This window comes from Pleurodeles waltl, chromosome 4_1, assembly GCF_031143425.1.
Source record: "Pleurodeles waltl isolate 20211129_DDA chromosome 4_1, aPleWal1.hap1.20221129, whole genome shotgun sequence".
NCBI classification, from domain to species: domain Eukaryota; kingdom Metazoa; phylum Chordata; class Amphibia; order Caudata; family Salamandridae; genus Pleurodeles; species Pleurodeles waltl.
The window spans coordinates 535619657-535645322 of record NC_090442.1 but is presented as its reverse complement, the minus strand read 5'-3'; the positions used below and the strand labels follow the sequence as shown (position 1 = coordinate 535645322).

Sequence of the window (25666 nt, the reverse complement as noted above, 5' to 3'; positions counted from 1 at the left end):
CTAGGGTAGGGTGAATTGAAATGGGGTCAGGTGGATGGGATTGGGGTGGACTCGAGTAGGATAAATGAGATTGGATTGGGTGGTTTGGATTGGAGTGATAGGGCTGGGGTGAGATGAATTGGGCTGGGGTGGAGTGAGATGAATTGGGCTGGGGTGGAGTGCGATGGATTAGGCTGGACTGGAGTGAGGTGGATTGGACTGGGGTGGATTGGATGGAGTGGGGCGGACTGGATTCAGTGGGGTGTATTGGATTCAGTGGAGTGGACTGGAGTAGAAAGGGGTGAATTAGAAAGGGATGGATTAGACTGGGGTGGATCGGGGTGGGCAAGATAGACTGGAGCAGGCTGGATGGATAGGAGTGAGGTGGACTGAAATGAGATTGGGTGGGGCTGACTGGATTGAGATAGAGTGGATAGATTGGAGTAGTTTGGTGGATTGGAGTAGAGCGTGGTGGATTGGACCGGGTGGGGTGGACTGGAATGGAGTTGGGTGGACTGGAATGGAGTGGGGTGGACTGGATTGAAGTGTGGTGGGCTGCAGTGGGATGGACTTGAATGTAATGGCGAGGGGTGGATTGGGGTGGGGTGTGTTTGATTGGAGTGTTGTAATGCTATCTGTGTTTAAGCACCGGGTCCATCTTGACCACTGACTCCATTTTGGCTTAGCCTAGCTTCAAATGCCCTCACACTGGTGGTGAAGGTATTTTTCAGCGCACAGCTTGTTAACCTGTTTTCGCTCTTTTCGCAAGGGAAAGGAACAAAACACGGGGGAGAAATGTAGATAAGAAGGTACCAGGCTGAGAATGTTTATGGTAGAGCAGGGTACAGCTCGGTCTTGGGAAAAAAAAAGTGAGATTTGGCCAGTCTGATGCGTGTTTCTCAACACTGACCTGATATGGCCAAAGCATGAGTTTGTTCAAAGAATATAAGATGGGGAAAGCTTGATAGCTGAAACAGAAATAACTAATCTCCTAGAATGGACACATTGTCCAGAGAATAATCCCATTGAGGGTGGTCTCCTTTGTTCCGGTTGTGAAGGGTCCCACAACCTGACGTTGGCAGGCAAAGGATGATGTTGTATTCAAGCCCCATGGTGATGTATTTTTAATACTTACTATTTTGTTTTGCTGTGTGCATGCATGAATACAGTCACTATATATATATATATATATATATATATATATATATATATATACACATATATATATATACATACACATATATATACATATATATATTGTTTGTTGATATATTGCATATTCTTTGATCATTATTATTCTACTGCTGTAAGTGCTCGTTATTATGTTTGTGTCAAAGTGCTGCATTGTTTGCATTCCTTTCCCTTCGTTCCCTCTCAGTCTCATGCAAGGCAGAACAGGTGGGGTGTGTTGGATTGGGATGGGGTGGGGTGGGGTGGACTGCACTGAGGTGGGGTGAACTGGAGTGCGGTGGGGATAGGGTCCCCCAGGTCTGATAAGGCTTGAGGAGAGGAGCAGAGCATCTCACCTTTCTTTTTTGTTGCATTTGGCCCCAGTGGAACGGCCTATTATGACTTGGGGAAGGAGGCTGCATGCTCTCCTTAGAATTTCAGCCCTGGGGATAAGGCCCATGATTTGTTGACTTTGGGGCCCCCGGGTCAACTCTGTGCCGTGTTGCCCAAGGCTGTGCATAGTGCTGGGTTGGTAATCTATGGTGGAAGAAGGGGGGTGTGATGACTGTTGGTTGTCAGTCAATATACAGTACAAAGAAATGCAGTACGCCATCTGAGAAGAGAAGGATCTGTCATAACGGTCTAGATCAGGTTGAAGATGACTGCCATCTGTTCAGTGTCCACTTAATGCTATGGCATAGAAAGAAGTTGCTCAGCACTCTATCTAGGAATTTGGACATAAGGAATACTGATGCTGGTGCAGCATGCAAAAGCGATACATCGAGAATCATGGTGTTTGCTATTGCACGATAATGACTACCCGCTTCGCTGAACAGACAGCAGCTTTACAAACTACTTGGAGTGTCTGAATGATATTTAAAAAAATAAAATATTATGATATATTGGTTTATCCCATTAATATTTTTTTTTTAATGCATTATAACCAGAGAACTACTTACCTTTGGTAACAAATTATCTGGTAGAGACTATCTAGCTGCAGATACCTTACATTAGAATTCCCTGGCATCAGCTTCGAATCCAGAATTTTTCTGCTGAGCAGTAGACTGCGTGCGCCGTCGTTCGGTTCAGCGTGCGTCGTCCGGCTACCCGTGGTGTCGTCAGCGTCGTTGGAGGCATCTATGACATCACCATCTTCTATATAGGCACCACCCCGGAGCGCGTACGTCAGTTCTTTTCCACAACTTTCCACGCCAGAAGTGCTGAGTTATGGAAGAACCAGCTTTCTCTGCTTGTTTGTGTGAAATGACATGCCCCGAAAAAGGGTAAAAATATGAAAATACACACATATATACATATATATATATAATTTTTTTTTTTATATAAACTATATCCGCAGAGCGGGGAGGCATAGATGGGAATAAGGAATCTGCAGCTAGATAGAGTCTCTACCAGATAATTCATTACCAAAAATAAGTAACTTGTTCTTCTGATAGAGACTTCTAGCTGCAGATTCCTTACCTTAGAATAGATACCCAAGCCATAACCTCCTGGCGGTGGGCTGCAGACATATACCTTATACAAGAAAGTCCTGTAGGACAGAGCGAGCAAAATGCCTGTCTCTCCTCACTTGGCTATCCAGGCAGCAGTGTTTAGCAAATGTGTGTAAGGAAGCCCATGTTGCCGCCTGACAGATGGCTATGACCGGTACCTGCCAAGCTAACAACATGGTGCCAGCTTTTCCCCTTGTAGAGTGAGCTCTCAAGCCCTCAGGAGGCTGCTTCTTAGCCAATGCGTAGCAGATTTTGATACATAGAAGGACCAAGCGCGAAATATGTTCACTTCTGCACTGCCCGACCCTTCTTTGCTCCAATGTACCCCACAAAGAGTTGGTCATCCACCCGGAACTCTATTGTGCAGTGAAGGTAGAACGACAATGCTCTTTTTGGGTCCAGGCGATGGAGACGCTCCTCTTCCTTAGAGGGATGCGGTGGAGCAAAGAACGTGGGCAGGATGATGTTCTGACCCAGATGGAAAGGGGTCTTCACCTTGGGAAGGAAAAAGGCATGAGTTCTGAGAAGCACTTTATCAGGATATACCGTAAGAAACGGCGGTTTTGATAATAAAGACTGCATTTCACTTACCCTCCTGGCAAATCTGATCGCCACTAAGAAGGCTGTTTTGATGGTGACTAGCCGGAGAGGACAATTATATAAAGGCTCAAAAGGAGCACACAAGAAATGTGAGCAACATATTAAGGTCCCACTGGGGCACAACAAAGGGTGGAAATATATGTACAAGCCCCTTTAGGAATCTTTGTACAATAGGAGATTTAAACAAAGACTGTTGATCAGGCAGTTGAAGAAAAGCCGATGAGGCAGAAAGATAACCCTTAAGAGTCACTAAGGGAGAACCCTGTTGGGCAGGTGTCAGAATGAAAAGAAGGATATTAGAAAGAGAAGAGGAATGAAGATCAATAGACCTCTCTGTACAATATAATACAAAACGCTTCCAACGGCAGGTGTAAACCATCTTGATAGAGGAACGCTTGGCTGCCAGAATGACATTACAGACTTCGGGAGGGAGGTCATAAACCATCAACTGCCGCTGCTCAATCTCCATGCATGAAATCGCAGAGTTGACAGGTTCAGGTGGAGAACCTTCCCTTGCTGCTGCAACAGAAGATTCTGCCAAAGAGGCAACCTGATTGGATGACTGATGCTCATTTTGAGAAGCTCTGGATACCAAACTCTCCGTGCCCAATCCAGAGCCACTAGGATTACCTGGGCCCGGTCGTTCTTGATTTTCTTGAGAACTCTGGGCAGAAGTTGTATGGGCGGAACGGCGTACAGGAGGCCTGAATTCCACTTGCAACGAAAAGCGTTGCCTAGCGATAGCCACCTTGGAAACTCCAATGCGCAATACTGCTGACATTGCGCGTTCTCTTCAGAGGTGAACAGATCTAACCAAGGCTCTCCCCACTGCTGTAAGAGTTCTTGCGCCAACTCCGGATGGAGATACCATTTGTGATGCGCTAGGCTTCAACGGTTGAGTTTGTCTGCCCTGGTGTTCAGAGAACCTGCCAAGTGTTGAACCACCAGGGTTATGCCCTGATGTTCAAGCCATGTCCAGAGATGCAGAGCCTCTTGACAAAGGGTCCACGACCCCACACTGCCCTGTTTGTTGCATTACCAGTGTTGTCCGTGAACACCAGCACTAACTTCCATTTCACAACAGGAAGAAATGCTTTCTATGCTAGTTGGATCGCCCGGAGCTCCAATAAGTTGATATGGAGCCCAGACTCCGCTGGAGACCAGAGGCCCCTGATCTCCACCTCTCCCAGGTGGCCGCCCCATCCCAGAAGTGACATCTCTCACTACTGTGAGATCTGGTTGGGGAAGGGAGAGGAGTCTGCCTTTGACCCAATCGCAGTTCACTAACCACCACTGCAGATCCTTTGCAGTTCCCTCCGAGATCTGAACCATGTCGGTATGATTTCCCTGATGCTGTGCCCATTGGAACTTCAGGTCCCACTTGTAAGGAAATGCCTTCCTTGGCATGGTTACCCCATGACCTTTTGCCTTTTGTTGATGCCAGTTGTGACTGAAAGTGTGCTGGGACCCTGCTAACTAGGCCCCAGCACCAGTGTTCTTTCCCTAAACTGTACCTTTGTTCCCACAATTGGCACAGCCCTGGCACATAGATAAGTCCCTTGTAAATGGTACACCTGGTACCAAGGGCCCTGTTGCCAGAGAAGGTCTCTAAGGGCTGCAGCATGTCTTATGCCACCCTGAGGACCCCTCACTCAGCACATGCACACTGCCTCACAGCTTGTGTGTGCTGGTGGGGAGAATGACTAAGTCGACATGGCACTCCCCTCAGGGTGCCATGCCCAACTCTCACTGCCTGTGGCACAGGTTAGTAACCCCTCTAGCAGGCCTTACAGCCCTAAGGCAGGATGCTCTATACCACAGGTGAGGGCATAAGTGCATGAGCACTATGCCCCTACAGTGGCTAAGCAAAACCTTAGACATTGTAAGTGCAGGGTAGCCATAAAGAGTATATGGTCTTGAAGTTTGTCAAATATGAACTCCACAGTTCCATAATGGCTACACTGAAAGCTGGGAAGTTTAGTATCAAACTTCTCAGCACAATAAATGCACACTGATGCAAGTGTGGGACTTATTGTAAAATACACCCAGAGGGCATCTTAGAGATGCCCCCTGAATACCAGTCCGACTCCTACTGCTAGGCTGACGAGTTTCTGTCAGCCTGCCACAACCAGAAGAGTTTCTGGCCACATGGGGAAAGTGCCTTTGTCACTCTGTGGCCAGGAACAAAGCCTGTACTGGGTGGAGGTGCTTCTCACCTCCCCTTGCAGGAACTGTAACACCTGGCGGTGAGCCTCAAAGGCTCACCCCCTTTGTTACAGCGCTACAGGGCATCCCAGCTAGTGGAGATGCCCGCCCCTCCGGCCACTGCCCCCACTTTTGGCAGCGAGGCTGGAGGAGATAATGAGAAAAACAAGGAGGAGACACCCACCAGTCAGGACAGCCCCTAAGGTGCCCTGAGCTGAGGTGACTCCTGCCTTCAGAAATCCTCCATCTTGAGATGGGAGGATTCCTCCAATAGGAATAGGGATAGGGATGTGCCCCCCCCCCCTCCCCTCAGGGAGGAGGCACAAAGAGGGTGTAGCCACCCACCAGGACAGTAGCCATTGGCTACTGCCCCCAGACCTGAACACACACCTAAATTTAGTATTTAGGGGCGACCCTGAAACCAGGAAATCAGATTCCTGCAACCTTAAGAAAGAAGGACTGCTGACCTGAAAGCCCTACAGAGACGACGGAGACGGCAGCTGACTTGGCCCCAGCCCTACCGGCCTGTCTCCAGACTCAAAGAACCTGCACAGCGACGTATCCGACAGGGACCAGTGATCTCAGAGGACTGCCCTGAACCCGAAGGACCAAGAAACGCCAGAGAACAGCGTCACTGTTCAAAAACTGCAACAACTTTGCAACTTTAAAGCAACTTTCCAAGAACTCTCTCTTCCCGCCGAAAGCGTGAGACTTCACACTCTGCACCCGACGCCCCCAGCTCAAGCTCCAGAGAACTAACACCGCAGAGAGGACTCCCAGGCGACTACGACGACATTAGTACCCTGGGTCAACCCCCCTGCATCCCCACAGCGACGCTTGCAGAGAGAATCCAGAGGCTCCCCCTAACCGTGACTGCCTGGAAACGAGGAACCCAACGTCTGGACCAAGCACTGCACCCACAGCCCCCACGACCAGGAAGAACCACCCACCAGTACAGGAGTGACCAGCAGGCGGCCCTCATCCTAGCCCGATCGGTGGCTGGCCCGAGAAGCCCCCCGTGCCCTGCCTGCATTGCCCAAGTGACCCCCAGGTCCCTCCATTGCTTTCTATAGCAAAACCGAAGCCTACTTTGCACACTACACCAGGCCGCCTCTGTGCCGCTGAGGGTGCATTTTGTGTGCTTGTTTGTGTCCCCCCCAGTGCTCTATAAAACCCCCCTGGTCTGCTTCCTGAGGTCGCAGGTACTTACCTGCTAGCAGACTGGAACCGGAGCACCCCTGTTCTCCATAGGCGCTTATGTGTTTTGGGCCCTCCTTTGACCTCTGTACCTGACCGGCCCTGTGTTGCTGGTGCGGTGGCTTTGGGGTTGCCTTGAACCCCCAACGGTGGGCTGCCTATGACCAGGAGACTGACTGTGTAAGTGGTTTACTTACCTGAGAAACCTAACCAAACTTACCTCCACCAGGAACTGTTGATTTTTGCACTGTGTCCACTTTTAAAATAGCTCATTGCCATTTTAATTAAAACTGTGTATACTACTGCTTTGAATCAAAGTTCTATACTTACCTGTGTGAAGTACCTTGCATTTTATGTACTTAACTCAAATCTGGAGTCTTGTGGTTCTAAAATAAATCAAGAAAATATATTTTTCTATATAAAAAACTATTGGCCTGGAGTTAAGTCTTTGAGTGTGTGTTCCTCATTTAGCGCCTGTGTGTACAACAAATGCTTAACACTACCCTCTGATAAGCCTACTGCTTGGCCACATTACCACATAACAGAGCATTAGAATTATCTAATTTTGCCATTATCAACCTCTAAGGGGAACCCTTGGACTCTGTGCACACTATCTCTCACTTTAAGACAGTATATACAGAGCCAACTTCCTACACTACTGCAGAGCCCTCATATGCCATCTGGCATTTTTGACTAATGGGATGCAGGAAGCCATGAGTCCCAACAGCCTCAGAGTCTGTCTCACAGAAATCCAGGATAGAGACCAGAACACCGGTATCATAACCTGAATATCCCAGACTCGCTTCTCTGGAGGACAGGCCCGAAACTGCACTGTGTCCAGAACAGCTCTGATGAAAGAGAGCTTCCGAGAGGGAGTCAGGTGTGACTTTGGCACATTTATCGTGAACCCCAGCGAATGCAGGAGGTCCACCGTTGTCCGATGAGAGCCTGGGGCGTCTGAGCTTATAACAGGCAGACGTCGAGGTAGGGGAAGACTGAGATCCCTAACCTGCGCAGATGAGCTGCCACCACCGCCATCACCTTGGTGAAGACCCGAGGGGCACTGGTGAGTCCGAAGGGGAGCATGGTAAACTGAAAGTGCTTGTGGCCCATCTTGAACCGCAAGTAACTCCTGTGGGTGGGCAGGACGGGGATGTGAAAATAAGAATCCTACAAGTCCAACACTACTAACCAGTCTTCTTGGTCTAAGGCAGACAAGACCTGAGCAAGAGTGAGCATCTTAAATGTCTCCTTATTGAGGAAGTGATTGACGTCCTTTAAATCCAAGATAGGGTGAAGACCCTTGTTCTTTTTTTGGATCAGAAAGTAGCGGTAATAACAACCACTGCCTACTTTCTGACATCGGAACCCTTTCTATGGTTCCCTTGGGCAAGAGAGCCGTAACTTCCTCGTGGAGTAAGATCAAATAATCCTCCATCAGCTGTTCTTTTACCAGAGGGATTGAGGGAGGGAACGACTGTAGGGGAGGGAATAGCCCTTCTGTATGATCTGCAAGACCCATTTGTCCGATGTTATGGACCGCCAGGGAGGGAGATGAAATTGAATCCTCCTTCCAACTGGGCAAACATGGTCTTACAGAACCATACTAGGAGGGCTTGGGTGTTGCGAAGAGGGGGGCTGGATGGTGGCCGACCTCTGGCTAGAACCTCTGGGTCTGAAGGTACCATGACCTCGCCCTCGCACAGGATGATGTGAAGCCGGAGGACAGTGTCTATATCCTGTGGTTGGCCTGGTACCGCGCCCCTTCCAAAGCCTCAAAAGGGGCGATAGACAGGCCACTGGCGAACCTGCGCCGAGAGGCCCAAGGATCTGGCTATAGCTCGAGAATCCATTAACCTCTCAAGCGCAGAGTCTGCCTTTTTACCAAAAAGGCGTGAGTCATCGAAAGGCATGTCCATTAATTTCGACTGGACATCCCCAAAAAAGCTAGTGTTAGGTAGCCAGGCATGGCGTCGGATGGCCACTGTTGAAGAAATCGCCCTGTCCAGTGAGTCGTTCGTGTCCAAGCCACACCGGATGGTAAACTTGGCTGCATCTCTCCCATCCTTGACAGCTTGGGTGAGTGTGTCCCGGACGCCCTCCTGGACCTGGGGCAGCATTTGTGCCACCATATCCCATAAAGTATGGGAAAAACAGCCCAATAGGCAAGAGATGTTTACCGACCTCAATGCCAGGTTGGAGGACGCCAAGTTGAAAAGTCTTCTTTCCAAGTTGGTACAGCCTCTTGGATTCGCTATCCAGGGAAGCAGAGGGGAAGGCACCACGGGAAGTGGAGGCTCGGACCACCAAGCTCTCCGTGGTGGGATGTTGGGTGAAGAAACTATGGTTACTTGGAGCTGGTCTATGGCGGTGGCCGACTGCCCTATTCACAGGACCCCTTGTGCTGGGTTTGGAACATGTTCCCAGAAGGACATCTGTAAGGGCTTCATTGAATTGTAACATCGGCTCTGATGTAGAAACCCCTAGCTGAAGCACCTCTGTCAGGAGATTAGTCCTGACTGGCACCGTAGGCAAGTCTAGGTCCCAGACCTCAGCTGCCCAAAGCACTACCATGGCATAAGATGCCCCATCCTCCATAGCCACAGAGGGAGGAAAGAGCATGCCATCATCTGGAGAAGTATCCAGTCCACTGGCTTCCCCTAGAACCTCATACCAGTCCTGTTCATGCTTCAATCCATATTGTAAAAGGTCCTCAGACCCCTCCCACTCCTCAACTGTGCCTGGCTGTTCAAAATAAGCCTCAGGCACTGATCTGGGCCTAAAAAGTGCTGTCGAAGTCGGAATCGGTGTCATACGACAACGTTCCGGCTCTGGATCATCTGGAATAAGGATGGGACTACCACCACCAGTGGGCACCGGAGGCGGAGGAAGCATCGACATCGGGTCCGGTGCCAGAGGAGGTCGATTGTGTGAATCTGGCGCTGGTCTGGATCCACTATCGGATCCTAGGGTCCCCAATGGCGCAGAAGCCGCTGGCGTTGAATCCAAAGGGGCTCCTGCTGGCCCCAAAGACCCACTGAGGGGGGCCAGCTCACTCAAAAACAAGGTGCATAGCCTCGTAAAATTCCTTTAGTTGAGCTGGGGTCACTCTGGATCTGGGAAAGGGGGGGGAGATGCGGAGTCAGCCTTGGCAACGGCTCGGCAAAACCACGCTCAGAACGTCAACGTTCCTTAGACACCTCGTCAGCCGACGGGCGTGGTGAAGTCGAAGTCCTCTTGGACTTCTTCTTTTTGTGACTCTTACCTGAATGTCCTGAGAACCTCGAATGCTAGGAAGATGACTTGGGGCTCCTGCAGCGGTACTGCGACCTCCTCTTGGAGCGGGACTGTGACCCCCTCAGAGTTGCACCGACCGAAGACTGCTGCCGGGCCGCTAGAAGTTTGAGAGATCTCTCTCTCTCAAGGCCTTCAGATCCATGGCTTGACAGTCGGAGCACGACTTTGCGTCGTGGTCCTTGTCCAGGCACGTTGGTGTGGATCAGTGACCGCCATGGTGTGATGACATGCGCCACACGGTTTGAATCCCATTCGCACAGACAATCGAAAAAATATTCAACGTAACGCCGAAAAAAGGGTAGCACTATCCGGACCTGCGCTTAACCGGCGCGGAAGGAAAAGAACTGATGTACGCGTGCCAGGGTGGTGCCTATATAGAAGACCGTGATGTCACAGATGGCTCCAACGACGCTGATGATGCCACGCGGAGCCGGAGGATGCACGCTGATCCGAACAAAGCCACCTGACGTCACGTGCAGGGTACTGCTCAGCAGAAAAATTCCAGATTTGAAGCAGACGTCAGGGAATTCTAAGGTAAGGAATCTGGAGCTAGAAGTCTCTATCAGATCTTCTAAAGAAACATAATATATAACCACAAAAGTGCTGTGTTACAAATCAGCTGATTGCATGGTACTTTTATTAAAACTGCCCAGGGTAATCTAAAATTGAGCACAAATAGTGCCTACGCTCCATTCCGGAGTTTAGGTTTGCACATAATGACCACACTCAGGATTACTCAGTGCCCAATTTAAGTGACAAAACAAGACGGTAATTAGGAAATGTGCAGATTTCAGTCAGAGTAAAACCACCCAGGATATTAGTCAACGTTCTGACCACAATGTAATTATACCTAACAAAAAATACAACATGAGGAGTAAATCTTGATTGGACTTACCTCTCGCTCCACTTTTTCAGTTTCAATTTTATAGATTTGTTCCCTTAGATCGTTGGTCTTTGTGATCAGTTCTTTATTTCTCTCTTCCACCATATTAACTTTCTTTTCTGTATCATCTCGAAGTTTACTAAAGATGTCACTAAAGCGATCTTGGGTCTCATTTACTGCTTTTTCTTTTAGGATACCTTTGTTCTGCACATCTTCCAGCTGTTGGCGCAGTAGCATATTTTCACTGTGAATCTGTGCCAATCTTTCCTGAATAGTCTCTTGCTTTACTGTGCATTTGCTGACTTGTTCTTTTTCTATCTGGAGAGCATGTTCAAATTCCTTTGCTCGGCATTGGGCCTGGTTTAAGTCTCTTTGACAACTTTCTAAAACCAGTGTTTTTTCGCGTAGGCAAAGAGTTGCACGATGAAGTTCATTCTCTAGGCTGTTAGTCTTGGCTTCCGCCTTAGTAAGTTGCTGAGACAAGTTACTGTTGGCCTCTCGAACATTTGCTAGGTCATAATTCATTTTATCTTGTGAGCGAAGCCAGTCATCTCGCTCCCTCTGGAAAGTGCGCTCAGCATCAGTCTTTGACAATTGACTGCGTTCAAGTTCTTGAAGCGCAGTGGCCAAACGGGATCGGACTGACTCCAGTTCAGTCTCTAGCCTTTCTTTGCTTTGTTTCTCATGTTCTATTTTGGATGACAGCATTGCAGACTCTGCCTTAAGTGCATTGAACTGCCCATTGTACTGGAAAACGGTTTGTGTCAATGCTTCTTCATTTAGCTTTAGATCCCGTCGGAGGTCCTCTAGTTTTTCTTTCAGGGCCTCATTTTCCTCTAGAGTTTTTCCTTCTTCTTCCTGATTGCGAGCCCGTACTTGTTCTAGCTCGAGCCTGAGCACACTAATTTCTTCCTGTAGTGAGTGGTTTCTCTGCATCAACTCCTTTTCTCGGTCGCTGACTTCAGGCGTTTGGGTGAGAGTCTTGAAAACAGCAAAAAAAACACTTATTTGAGCCATACATTTATTTGAAAATTGCATTTGTTACATGTGAAGCTAAAGTATTTCCTCCCATCCCAGTGCTCTGTCTTTAATCAAACACATTCTATTTAATCACAACTACAAAGTTTTAAGATAGTCCATTGCAATTATATATTTTCTGCAGTATTACATGTAGGATGCTACCTATACTATATAGTGAAAATGACATGCATGCTTGTTTTAGATTTTAAAACCCTCCATACACTAGCAAGAATCAGCAATACAAAACGGTCACGTACCTGTAGTCCAAGTTCTGAGACGTAGGCATCTTCACTGAAGTCGTAAACCCTTGAATAATTCCTAACAAGCAGTTGGTAATTATTCAAGTGCTTATGACTTCAATTAAGATCCTAAGATGCAGAAAACATGACTATGGCTCAATTTATGATCAAGTCACTTGCATGATTGTCCAATATCTAATATTGTATTTTTGTAAAATGACCACAAAGATCTCAACGTATCTTTTAAAAGTCATACCCCTACTATCTAACAATAATATCCTGTAACTTTTAATAAGCAATGTGAAAACCCACTCCTCAGAAAGGGGTGGGGGTGATGAATCTGTGGTTCGATTGAGTATCCACCAGAAAGAACATTACTCAAAGTAACTTATTCTTCTGATGGATACTTCCAACTGCAGAAATCCATCTCAAAAGCAATACCAAAGCTGTACCCTCACAAAGGTGATGGGTTTGAAGACTGGACTTTACACCAGAAAGTCCTGCAGGACAGAGTGAAGGAAATGGGTCTCCTTGTAGATATGAAAATCTTTACAGTAATGCAGGATGAATGTATGGATGGGGCCCCTTGTAGCAGCTTGTCAGATGTCCAACACTGAAACACCTTGGTAGCAGCCTTTTCCCAGATACGATAAGCCTAAAGGCCTACTGGGGGCTCCATTGTCCCCAGGAACAGCACCATTTGATGCAAAGGACAATCCACCTTGCAAGGTCCATTTTGGGATAGCCTTACCTTTCGTTGCACATGTGAATCCAACAAAAAGCTGGATCTGCAACACAGTGTTCCTTGGTCCTATCAAAATACAAACTTCAGATCCAACTGATGAGGCCTCTCCTCCTCCTCGGAGAAATGTGGCTGAGAAAAGATCACAGGGAGCATGATGAGCTGCACCACATGGAAGGGTGACATCATTGTCAGGAGAAAAGAAGCCAGAGCTTGAAGAACCTACTTGTGTGGAAAAAAGGTAGTGTACAAGGCTAGACAAATGCCAGCAATTCAATGACTTGCCATGCGGAGGTAATGGCAATTCAAGAGACAGTTTTGAGAGTCAGAGGTCTCAAGGTGCAACTGTGCATCGGTTCCTAGTGAGCATGAATCCAAGGGAGCACTGCCTTGCCGAAAAACCCTTGAACAGCCTTCCCCCTCCCTCTTCGGACCTCACCCTCTCTACAGGAGTTCAAAAGAGGACTCAAGTCCTGGTTTTTAAACTGACACCTCCAGAGCAGCTAGGACCTCAGCGCCTGGATTCCCTCGTGGGTGACAAGTGCGCTCTACAAATACTGATTGATTGAAAGGTAAAACAAGGTCCCACTGCACCAGAATATATAATAAATGGGGCCAGATGAGAGACATATGAGAGCCTTACTAAGAATACTCACATAGGGTGATTTGAATAAAGAGGGCCATTCGGCAAATAAAGGATGGCCAAAAAGCTTAACAAGTGACCGCTAACAGTACCCACAGTAAAATCTTGCTGGAACAGAGATTAAATGAACAGAACATCAGACAGCTGTGCTTGCCCAGGCTCAACTAGCGATTTTTCACAACTCAATTCGACCAACAGCCAGAACTAGTGAATGGGTGGTGTGCAGCCAGAACAACAATTACCACCTCCGAAGGAAGATCAAAGCCTGTCAGTCTATTTTGCTCAAACTCCATGCAGGGATAGGCAGATTGTCGCAGTTCAGATGGAGAACCCTACTCTGAAGCTAGGACAGCAGGGCTTGTGATGGTGCAGTCTTGATGGCGGGCATATGCTAAGATTCAGCAGGTCGGTATACAAGATTCTCTGTGGCCAAACTTGAGCTATCAAGATGAGGTGTGCTTGATTGCTCATTACATTTCTCAGGACCCAGTGAATTAGTGTCTCAAGTGGGAACGTGTAAAGGAGGCCAAAGTCCAATCAAAGGGAGAATGCATCTCCTAGAGAAGGGAAGTCTAGGACACAAAAGATTTGATATTTTCACTGGGAGCAAATAGCCTTATTATGAGCACGCCCCAGGAATATGCCCTGTGATACCATCTGGGAACAGCCACCCTTGGTGATCGGCGAGGCAGTGACTACTAAACTCATCTCTTTTGACATTCAGGGAACTGATTAGATGACTGAATTTTAGCAAAATCCCAAGAGAATTCAACTACAACCACAGGCCAAATACTCCATACGGATGCTTTGGGACCTCATTCTGCCCGGCTTACTTCAGTACCACAATGTGGTGGGTGTTGTCAATCAGGATGTGGACAGACCTAACAGTGATGGAAGACAGAAAGGTCTTGAGAGCAAGACAGATAGCACACAGCTCAAAAAGATTGATGTAGCAATCAAAGTAATCTGATCTCCCTTTCTCTTAGGGGACATACAAGAACCAAAGTATAGGCATTTGTCAATAATGTGAAGTCCAGATAAAGCAAGGAAAACGGACTGCCATCTGTCAATTTGGCCTGCACCATGCACCACTGAAGGTCCTATGTTGCTCAGTCAAAACAGATTTTGTCCAGAAGAAACTACCAGTTTTAAACCCACTGAAGGAGAAAGTTACAGGAACTGCATGTGCTAACAGGCACGAGACGCCAGCTTAATGCACAAGGCCAGGAGGCAAGAAGCCTCAGAAATAACTGGTCCAGTACAAGGGTTTGTACTTGAAAGATATTAATCATAGCCTTAACCCCTTCGCTGCCAGGCCTTTACTCCCTCAGGTGCCAGGCCTTTTTTTGGCTATTTGGGGCAGGGTGCGCTTAGGCCCTCATAACTTTTTGTTCACATAAGCTACCCACACCAAATTTGCGTCTTTTGTTCCCAACATCCTAGGGATTCTAGAGGTACCCAGACTTTGTGTGTTCCCCTGAAGGAGACCAGCAAATTAGCCAAAATACAGTGAACATTTCGTTTTGTTTTTTTAAAATGGGGAAAAAGGGCTGCAGAATAAGGCTTGTGTTTTTTTCCCTGAAATTGGCATCAACAAAGTGTTTGCAGTGCTAAAATCACCAGCTTCCTAGCTTTCAGGAATAGGCAGACTTGAATCAGAAAACCCAATTTTTCAACCCAATTTTGGCATTTTACTGGGACATATCCCATTTTTATGATTTTTTGTGCTTTCAGCCTCCCTCCAGTCAGTGACAGAAATGGGTGTGAAACCAATGCTGGATCCCAGAAACCTAAACATTTCTGAAAAGTAGACAAAATTCCGAATTCATCAATGGGTAATTTGTGTAGATCCTACAAGGGTTTCCTACAGAAAATAACTGAAATAAAAATATATTGAAATTGAGGTAAAAAAACAGCCATTTTTCTCCATGGTTTACTCTCTAACTTTTTCCTGCAATGTCAGATTTTTTAAAGCAATATACCGTTAAGTCTGCTAGACTCTTCTGGTTGCGGGATGTATAGGGCTTGTAGTTTCATTAAGAACCCTAGGTACCCAGAGCCAATAAATGAGCTGCACCTTGCAGTGGGTTTTCATTCTACACTGGGTATATAGCAATTCATTTGCTGAAATATAAAGAGTGAAAAATAGCTATCAAGAAAACCTTTGTATTTCCAAAATGGGCACAAAATAAGGTGTTGAGGAGCAGTGGTTATATGCACATCTCTGAATTCTGGGATGCCCCTACTAGCATGTGAATTACAGGGCAAATATACGTTTTTTTTACACACTGTCTTATATTTGGAAGGAAAAAATGTAGAGAAAGACAAGGGACAATAACACTTGTTTTGCTATTCTATGTTCCCCCAAGTATCCCAATAAAAATGGTACCTCACTTGTGTGGGTAGGCCTAGTGCCCGCGACAGGAAATGCCCCAAAACACAAAGTGGACACATCACATTTTCTCAAAGAAAACAGAGGTGTTTTTTGCAAAGTGCCTACCTGTGGATTTTGGCCTCTAGCTCAGCCGGCACCTAGGGAAACCTACCAAACCTGTGCATTTTTCAAAACTAGAGACCTAGGGGAATCCAAGACGGGGTGAATTGTGGGGCTCTGACCAGGTTCTGTTACCCAGAATCCTTTGCAAACCTCAACATTTGGCTAAAAAACACTTTTTCCTCACATTTTGTGACAGAAAGTTCTGAAATCTGCGAGGAGCAACAAATTTCCTTCCAACCAGTGTTCCACCAAATCTCCTGATAAAAATGGTACCTCACTTGTGTGGGTGGGCCTAGTGTCTGCGACAGGAAATGCCCCAAAACACAAAGTGGACACATCACATTTTCTCAAAGAAAACAGAGGTGTTTTTTTGCAAAGTGCCTAACTGTGGATTTTAGCCTCTAGCTCAGCCGGCACCAAGGGAAACGTACCATACCTGTACAATTTTCAAAACTAGAGACCTAGGGGAATCTAAGACAGGGTGACTCGTGGGGCTCTCACCAGGTTCTGTTACCCAGAATCCTTTGCAAACCTCAAAATTTGGCTAAAAAAAACACTTTTTCCTCACATTTCGGTGACAAAAAGTTCTGGAATTTGAGAGGAGCCATACATTTCCTTCCACCCAGCATTCCCCCAAGTCTCCCAATAAAAATGGTTCCTCACTTGGGTGGATAGGCCTTGTGCTCGCAACAGGAAATGCCCTAAAACACTATCTGGGCACATCAAAATTATCAAACAGTAAACTACCTGTTTTTGCGGGGGGCACTTGCATTTTTGGTCCTGGGCTCAGCAGCCATCTAGGGAAACCTACCAAACCCAGACATTTCTGAAAACTAGACACCCGAGGGAGTCAAGAGAGGTGTGACTTGCATGGATCCCCCAATGTTTTCTTAACCAGAATCCTCAGCAAACCTCAAATTTAGCTAAAAAAAAAATCAAATTTTTCCCCCATTTCCGTGTGGGATCACCGCACCAGGACAAATTTCCTACCATCCAACGTTCCCCTCAGTCTCCCTGTAAAAATTATACCTCACTTGTGTAGGTGGGCCAAGTGTTTGCGAGAGGGAAGAGCCAAAAACACGCCGAAATTGAGGGGGAACAAAGTGGGTCCAAAAGGGCAGTTTGAAAAAAAACATTTTTAGGCTGACAAGTGCAGCAGAAATTTTATCGGAAGAAATGAGACAATGCTGGGTGGTAGGAATTTTGTGGATTCCTGCAGAATCCGGAAGGTTCCTGTAATATGCTTTATCCCTCGTCGACAGTGGAACAAGATCCCCGAAGAGCAACTCCTCTCCGCACTCGCCGCCAACCAACCCACCCTCACCACCGACCCCAACGACGCAGCCCTCAGCCTCACAAACTGGATCTCCAACTGCGCAGACAACCTTGCTCCCCTCAAACGCACGCATCGACAGACCAACACCAAAAAACCTCTCTGGTTCTCTGACACCCTCAAAAAATCAAAGAAAACTTGTCGCACCCTCGAGAAGGCCTGGCGCAAGGACCACACTGTTGACAACATGACCGCCCTCAAGAACGCTACCCGCGAACACCACCATCTGATCCGCGCTGCCAAAAGGAACTTTTTCACCGACAGACTGGACAAAAACAGCCACAACAGCAGAGAACTTTTCAGCATCGTCAAGGAGTTCTCCAACCGCAACGCAAACGCCCTCACAGAATTTGTGCGAATCCCTCGCCACCTTCTTCCACCGCAAGATCAGCGACCTCCACGACCGCTTCGGACACCAGACCCAACCTAACATCACCGAACCCGCACCCCCGGCCTTCACCCTCAACAACTGGACCCACATCAACACTGAAGAAACCAAATCCATCATGAACTCTATCCACTCCGGCGCCCCTTCGGACCCCTGCCCTCACTTCATCTTTAATAAAGCCGATGACATCATCGCCCCGCACCTCCAGGCCGTCATCAACTCTTCTTTTTCTCCTTCTACCTTCCCCGAATGCTGGAAACACGCCAAAATCAACGCCCTCCTAAAGAAACCTACGGCTGACCCGAGCGAGCTGAAAAACTTCCACCCCATCTCTCTCCTGCCTTTCCCAGCCAAGGTAATAGAGAAGACCGTCAACAAACAGCTGACCACCTTCCTGGAAAACAACAACCTGCTCGACCCTTCACAAACCAGATTCCGAACCAACCACAGCACGGAAACCGCCCTCATCTCAGTCACAGACGACATCAGAACCCTGATGGACAACGGTGAAACAGTCGCCCTCATCCTCCTCGACCTCTCGGCGGCCTTCGACACCGTCTGTCACCGCACCCTAATCACCCGCCTCCGCTCCACCGGGATCCAAGGCCAGGCCCTGGACTGGATCGCCTCCTTCCTCTCAAACCGTTTCCAAAGAGTTTACCTCCCACCGTTTCGCTCAGACCCCACTGAGATCATCTGCGGCGTACCTCAAGGCTCATCGCTCAGCCCGACACTCTTCAATGTCTACATGAGCCCCCTCGCCAACATCGTACGCAAGCACAACATCACCATCACCTCCTACGCCGACGACACCCAACTTATACTCTCCCTCACCAAGGACCCCGCCAGCGCCAAGACCAACCTACAAGAGGGTATGAAGGACGTCGCAGATTGGATGAGGATAAGCCGCCTAAAGCTGAACTCTGACAAAACGGAAGTCCTCATCCTCGGCAACACCCCGTCGCCTGGGACGACTCCTGGTGGCCCACAGCCCTCGGCACCGCACTGACCCCCACAGACCACGCCCGCAACCTCGGCTTCATCTTGGACCCCCTTCTCACCATGACCAAGCAAGTCAACGCCGTGTCCTCCGCCTGGTTCCTCACCCTCCGCATGCTCCGCAAGATCTTCCGCTGGATCCCCGCCGACACTAGAAAAACCGTGACCCACGCCCTCGTCACGAGCCACTTGGACTACGGCAACACCCTCTACGCTGGGACCACCACCAAACTCCAAAATCGCCTGCAACGCATTCAAAACGCCTCGGCCCGCCTCATCCTCGACGTACCCCGCAACAGCCACATCTCCGCACACCTGAGACACCTGCATTGGCTCCCAGTCAGCAAAAGGATCACCTTTCGACTTCTCACCCACGCACACAAAGCCCTCCACAACAAGGGACCGGAATACCTCAACCGACGCCTCAGCTTCTACGTCCCCACCCACCTCCTCCGTTCCTCTGGCCTCGCGCTCGCTGCCGTCCCTCGCATCCGCCGCTCCACGGCGGGTGGGAGGTCTTTCTCCTTCCTGGCAGCCAAGACCTGGAACTCCCTCCCCACCAGCCTCAGGACCACCCAGGACCACTCCGCATTCCGGAGACTCCTAAAAACCTGGCTTTTCGAGCAGCAGTAACCCCCCCCCTTTTCCCCTAGCGCCTTGAGACCCGCACGGGTGAGTAGCGCGCTTTATAAATGTTAATGATTTGATTTGATTTGATTAATGTAAGGTGTTTCTTTTTATGCTGTATTTCTTTGAAATGTCTTTTATCAGTGCTTCTTTCACGTGCCATGTTTTTCTTTGATATTGGTGTTCTCGATCCTTGCAGCGTTGCTCAACACTCTGTGTAAGACGGTTCAGGCTGCCTTCAGTTGGTGACTGGATCTCGATCCGGATGGTTGTGGCTTTTGTTGTCGTGGGTCCTTTATTCAGCAATAAACCAACTTACCTTTTGAGGAAACTCCCTGAAGAGTCCAGGAGCATTATTTCTGTGCAGACGTGTGCGCATCCCTCCCACTACATTTTGGTACCAGGAGTGGGGTTATATTTTTTTTTGTTGGGAAAAAGTGCCTTCCAGGACATTGCTGGGACCCACCAACCCATCCATTTTTCCCAATAGAGGGTGGATGCGGGAAGCCAGTTTGAGAACAAAGAGCCAGTGCGTGGAAGAACTGGTGAGACTGGTGAGATTTATTATTTATTTTTTTGCGGTGCGGTCGACTTATACTTACAGACCGTTGCAAATTCTACCTGCCAGTCAGAGCTGCGATCCTACGTCACTATAGAGGAGTGTCACTAGAGAGCGTGCTGCCCCGCGTCTTGGCAACGGCACACAGCAATGCTTAGACGTGTGAGGAGGAGCGTGCAGAATGCGCATGTCTTCGCAACGGGGCACAGCAGCTATTAGACGAGGAAGAGCGTGCAGAACGCGCGTCTTGGCAACGAATCACAACAACTCTTAGACGCATCTCAGCAACGACGCATTCTTCAACGCTGAGGATACGCATCGCTACAATCTGCGGGGGAACGTCAGAGCTCTTAACGTTGAAGTTGTGCCGCGGACGTGTTTTTTGCCAAGGAGAAGAATTTATTTTCACCCTGCAAGAACTACGGTATATGGATATTGTTTACTCAGACATTACCGGACAGGAACACAGTGACTGACTCCATAAGAACTAACTGCTGGCATTCAGTTTATCTTGTCCTGTACATCTGGGGGGTCTATTTGGGAACACATATTTTTGTCAATTGCACCACAAGCCTTTATTCTTTGTGGATTTCTTAAGGAAGCATTGTGCATCAGGACTTGGGTCCAGTATTTAACTTTGTGGGAATTTACACTGGTCTTGTATCCACTGTTACATGTGAATTTTTACTATTCTAATCTTTGGTTAAGCCTTACCTTATCATGACCTCATACCAAAATGTTGTTCAACCTCCGGCCTTTTTACAGAAAAATGGGAAGCCCGATTTGAAGTGGTTGAGGATATTTGAAAATTATCTTGTAGCTGTTGATGCTCATGCGTTTCCGCCAGCTAGAAAAATGGCTTTGTTGTTTAATCATTTAGGGGTGGCTGGTCAACGTGTCTTTGATATCTTGCCACCAGTGCCTGCACCTGTTTCTGATGATGCATTGTGGAATGAGTATGGGGAAGGTAAAGCTAGAATGATGAGACAGTATGCGGATGAGTCCAGTGTTTTACTGGAAAGATTTAATTCTGCCATGAGTAAACAGACAGCTGATGAATCGGTGGAGGAGTATGTAGCTATGTTACGAGTGCTTGCAGCCAAGTGTGATTTTGGTGCTAATGTGGATATTTACATTAGAGACCAATTTGTTTTTTACTGCTTTTAAAAAAAAAAAATCAGGAGAGGCTTTTGGCCTGTCGTAACACGACTTTGGAAGAGACTATTGACATTGCTAAGAGTATTGAAAGGTCTATAGTATCTTCCAAAGCCCTATCCAGTCTTAATCATCATACAGAAATTAGCTACGTAACTGAAGAAGATCCTGTTTGCTCTGTCATTGACAAATCCCAGAAAAGCAAGAGGAATCTTATTCAGAATGCGAGCATGCCTGTCTGTTTCAGGTGTGGCTCTTATAGTCACATTGGTAATTGTCCATCTTGTCCTGCCTTAAACAAGAAATGTTTGAAATGTCGTAAAATTGGTAATTTCCAGAAAGTGCGCAGGATGGGAAAACTTAAGCCAAGTTCAACTACCAATGTATCCAAAATGCGTATTAGTAATGTATATACCACAGAGTCTGAGGACGACGTTTCCGAAAACACGAGTAGACTTTCCAATGTAGTACTGACTGTAGGCATACACAAAGATTGGAGTATTGATGAAGGGAAAGTCAAAGGACCACTATGTGAGGCGAGTATAGGGGGAAAGCAATTAATGATCATGGCAGATTCTGGAGCCCCAGTAACCATTATTGCTGATAGAACTTATTTTGCGTTATTGCCAGATTCATCAGAGTTGCAACGTCCTGACATCAATCCCAAAGCTTTTGGTGATTAGGACATAGACTCGTTAGGTTATTTGTGGTCAGATGTATCTATATTAGGAAGAATGGTACATACTAAAGTCTATGTAGCCGTTAATAGGAGAGATCTAGTTAGTTGGAGGGATTTAGCCAAACTCAGTATTATTTTATGCCCTGGTCATTCTACACCCATTATGTTAGCTGACTTGTTTATGTGCGAGACTACTGTTCTGTCAGTGATGTCTTCTGAGTCCGTTTTATGCGATCTCAAAATTAAGTTTCACAAAGTATTTCAAGACAAAGTCGGATATGTTAAAGGTTTTGAACATAATATCAAACTAAGGAAAGATGCATCGCCTGTCATTCACAAAGTCAGGCCAGTACCTTTGAGCATCAGAAAAAAATTGAGAGCTACTAGACAAATTGATTCATGAAGGCATAATTACATCCACTGACTCCTCGGAGTGGGTTTCGCTCATTGTTCTTACAAAAAAAAAGATCAGGGGATTTGAGATTATGTGTGGACTTGAGATCGCTCAATAAAAACATACTAGTTGATTGCCATCCTCTTCCTCACATACAGGAGTTGATCACTAGCATAGGCAATTCAAAGTATTTCTCCACCATTGACCTACACTCAGCATACCATCAGATACCTTTGAGCAAAGAATCTCAACCTCTTACTACTTTTGTAACCCCTTTTGGGGCGTATAAATATTGCAGGCTTCCATTCGGGTTGGCGTCTGCAGCCAGCGTTTTTAAAAAAAAGGTGGATTCTTTATTTAGGGGATTAGACAAAAATGTGGTGGCTTTCCAAGATGACATTTTAGTTCACATTGTTACCACAGAGGAACATATTGCTCTTCTGAGCAAAGTTTATGACATACTCCAGTCACACGGCATGACTATTAAAGCTGATAAGTGCAAAATTTTAGCTGAACAAGTAGAGTACCTAGGTCATACTATTTCAGCAGAAGGAATAAAGCCAAAGGTCTGTAATTTGGAAGCCATTAAAAATGCTCCTGCTCCTTCTGATAAGGATGCTTTGCGTTCCTTCATGGGTGTATGCGAATATTATGCACGTTTTGTGTCTGGGTATGCTCTGGTTGTTCAACCATTGAGGTCTTTACTTAAGAAAGGTCAGAAGTTCATCTGGGACAACATGATGGACACTACCTTTCAAAAAGTAAAAGAATTAGTGTTATCTGCACCTTCACTAAAACCTTTCATACCTTCGGGAGAGTCATTCATTGCAGTAGACGCCAGTTTAAAAGGCTTAGGAGCTGTTTTTGGGCAAATAATTATTGGGAAGGAGAATATAGTTGCGTTCGCTTCTTGGTCTCTTTCAGAAGCAGAAAAGAATTATAGCACCATAGAAAGGGAGGCTCTTGCCTGTGCCTGGTCAGTGGAAAAATGTAAAACGTACATATGGGGCAGGAAATGTGACGTGTTTACTGATCACAAACCTTTGGTCTATCTTCTAAGTGGCAACGGATTAGGGAAGGCTTCTGCCCATTTAGTGCGTATTCTTTCTAAATTACAAGAATACACTTAAACGTTAAATATATCCAGGGAGGTATGAATGTACGTGCTGACTGCTTATCTCGCATGCCACTGCAAATTTCTGGAGACAATACTGATAGGCAGCAGGATGAATGTGTGGTTGGTTTAGTGGAAGCTGTCTCAGCTTGTGATGGTAATATTACTTTAGATGAATGGAGAACTGCCATGTCCACAGACAAAGTATTGTCTCGTGTGGTTCATTTAATCAAAAGTGGCTGGCCTCCAGAGAAAGCTCTTGATAAAGTCATGAGAACATACAAGCAAATATCGGGGGAATTATCATATGATAATGAAGTTTGTATGAGAGGAAATCTATTCAATCCTCCAAATGATCTCCGACATAAAATCATTAAAATTCCCATCTAGGTCATCTAGGAATGTCAGCTACAGTAAAGAGGTTGAAAGCATCATATTGGTGGCCTGGCTTACATGATCAAGTCTCACATTTTGTTGACAGCTGCGAACATTGCGTTGTATCTGACAAACTTTGGAAAAGTTACACTAAACCTTTGCATCCTGTTCCTCTCCCAACTAAAGCATGGGACAGTTTAGCCATAGATTTTTCCGGGCCTTTCCACATTTTACCGAAAGAAATGAAGTACCTTATTGTTCTTGTTGACTATTGCTCAAAATGGATATATTATTCCTTTGTTGAATCTGCTGATACTGATTCTGTTACAAAATCTTTAGAGAAACTTTTTCATTTAGAAGGTTCCCCGACTACTATAATTTCTGACAATGGGGTGCATTTTTCTTCTCATAAGATGGAGTTCTTTTTCAAAAGATTTGGTGTCAACTATTCACAAGTAACACTATATAGCCCTTCATCGAACAGCTTGGTGGAGAGGGCCAACCGCATTTTGAAGGAGGGTATTCAGACAGCCATTGCCATGAACATTGACGTTGCTAATTTTCTTAAATAAAAGATTTGGGCGTACCATACCACACCTCATTCTACCGCTGATTTAACCCCCTTCTTACTTCTTAGAGGAAGGCAAGCCGTTACCAACTTGACTCCTACGTGGTTAATACACAATTGGAAATCAAAGAAAGATGTAGGAGGTTTGATAGACTTGCATAAATTAAGATCTACAGTGGGGAAAAAAACAATTAGCACAGAAAGAATACTATGACTTCAGGAACAAAGTAAGAGACATGAATGTTGGTGCTCAAAACTTTGTATTCATCAAAAAAACACATAAAATCATGAAAGGGTCCAAGTTTTCCTTACCGGTTAAAGTTCTTAAAGTTAATAAAAATTCTCTTTTATTAGAAGGGAAGGGATGGTGGAATAGGAACAGTGTTGTTCCTGTGTCTAGGCAACAAGCAGAGATTTTTAATAAAGTTTACTCAGACCATGACTTAGGTACTTCAGTAGTTCCAAGTAGTTCAGATTCCTCAGATTTTTCCATTGGTAAAAGTTTTGTTCATGATGAACAGAGTGCTTTCTTGACCTTGTCAGATTCCTTGTCGTCAACATCAGCACAGACTTCCTTGGAGACTACACTAGATACTTCAACTCAAGCTCAAACCATTCCAAGTTAACAGACTGAGTTGGGCGTTAATACGAATGAAACTGGAGGCAAAGTTCAAAGCACAAGGCTTAAACATATTACTAAAATGCCTTCTAGATTTTGTGATTATTTGTTGCAATGACTATGTTCTATCGTAGTTTGTTTTGCTATGGGAAGGAGGTGATGTAATATGCTTTATGTAAGGTGTTTTTTTTATGCTGTATTTCTTTCAAATGTCTTTTATCAGTGCTTCTTTCACGTGCCATGTTTTTCTTTGATATTGGTTTTCTCGATCCTTGCAGCGTTGCTCAACACTCTGTGTTCGATGGTTCAGGCTGCCTTCAGTTGGTGACTGGATCTGGATGGTTGTGGCTTTCGTTGTTGTGGGTCCTTTATTCAGCAATAAACCAACTTAGCTTTTGAGGAAACTCCCTGAAGAGTCCAGGAGCATTATTTCTGTGCAGACGTGTGCGCATCCCTCAAACTACAGTTCCTTCACAAAAATGTGTGAAAAATGTGTGCTTTCCAGCAAAGTTGCAGGTTTGCAGGGCATTGTGGGTAAGGAAATGGTGCGGGGTGCATGTGAAGCACACCACCCTGGAATCAACTAGATGTTTCGTTTTCAGATGAGTCTGGTTCTTGTGGCTTTGTCTACATGGCAGTGTCCCAAAGTAAAAATGTGCAGCCCTCACCATTCCAAGTGGGACAATTTTGAGAGTTGCCAAGCATTTGGAGTAGGGGTATGGCCATACCCCCAACCTCTTATTGTGAAAAAAAAAAATCTTCCCTGGTCCCCGGTGGGCTTTCAGCCTCCCTGGGGGTCAGATTGGCCTTCCAAAAATAGGCCAAAAGTTATGGCCAACAGTAATGTGCCCCCATGGGGAGTGACCCTTGCCC

The 25666-nt window shown here is 46.4% G+C and overlaps 1 protein-coding gene across 14 annotated transcripts in view; it reads right to left on the bottom strand.

Moving 5' to 3' along the window:
- The window catches only part of ANKRD26 (ankyrin repeat domain containing 26), an 829339-nt gene that overhangs the window by 401399 nt on the left and 402274 nt on the right, over nucleotides 1-25666 (bottom strand). For all 14 annotated transcript variants that reach the window (XM_069228894.1, XM_069228896.1, XM_069228898.1 and 11 more), the window contains one exon: nucleotides 10855-11823. In XM_069228894.1, coding sequence (XP_069084995.1) covers nucleotides 10855-11823 — 969 coding nt within the window. The remainder of the gene's footprint in view (nucleotides 1-10854; nucleotides 11824-25666) is intronic.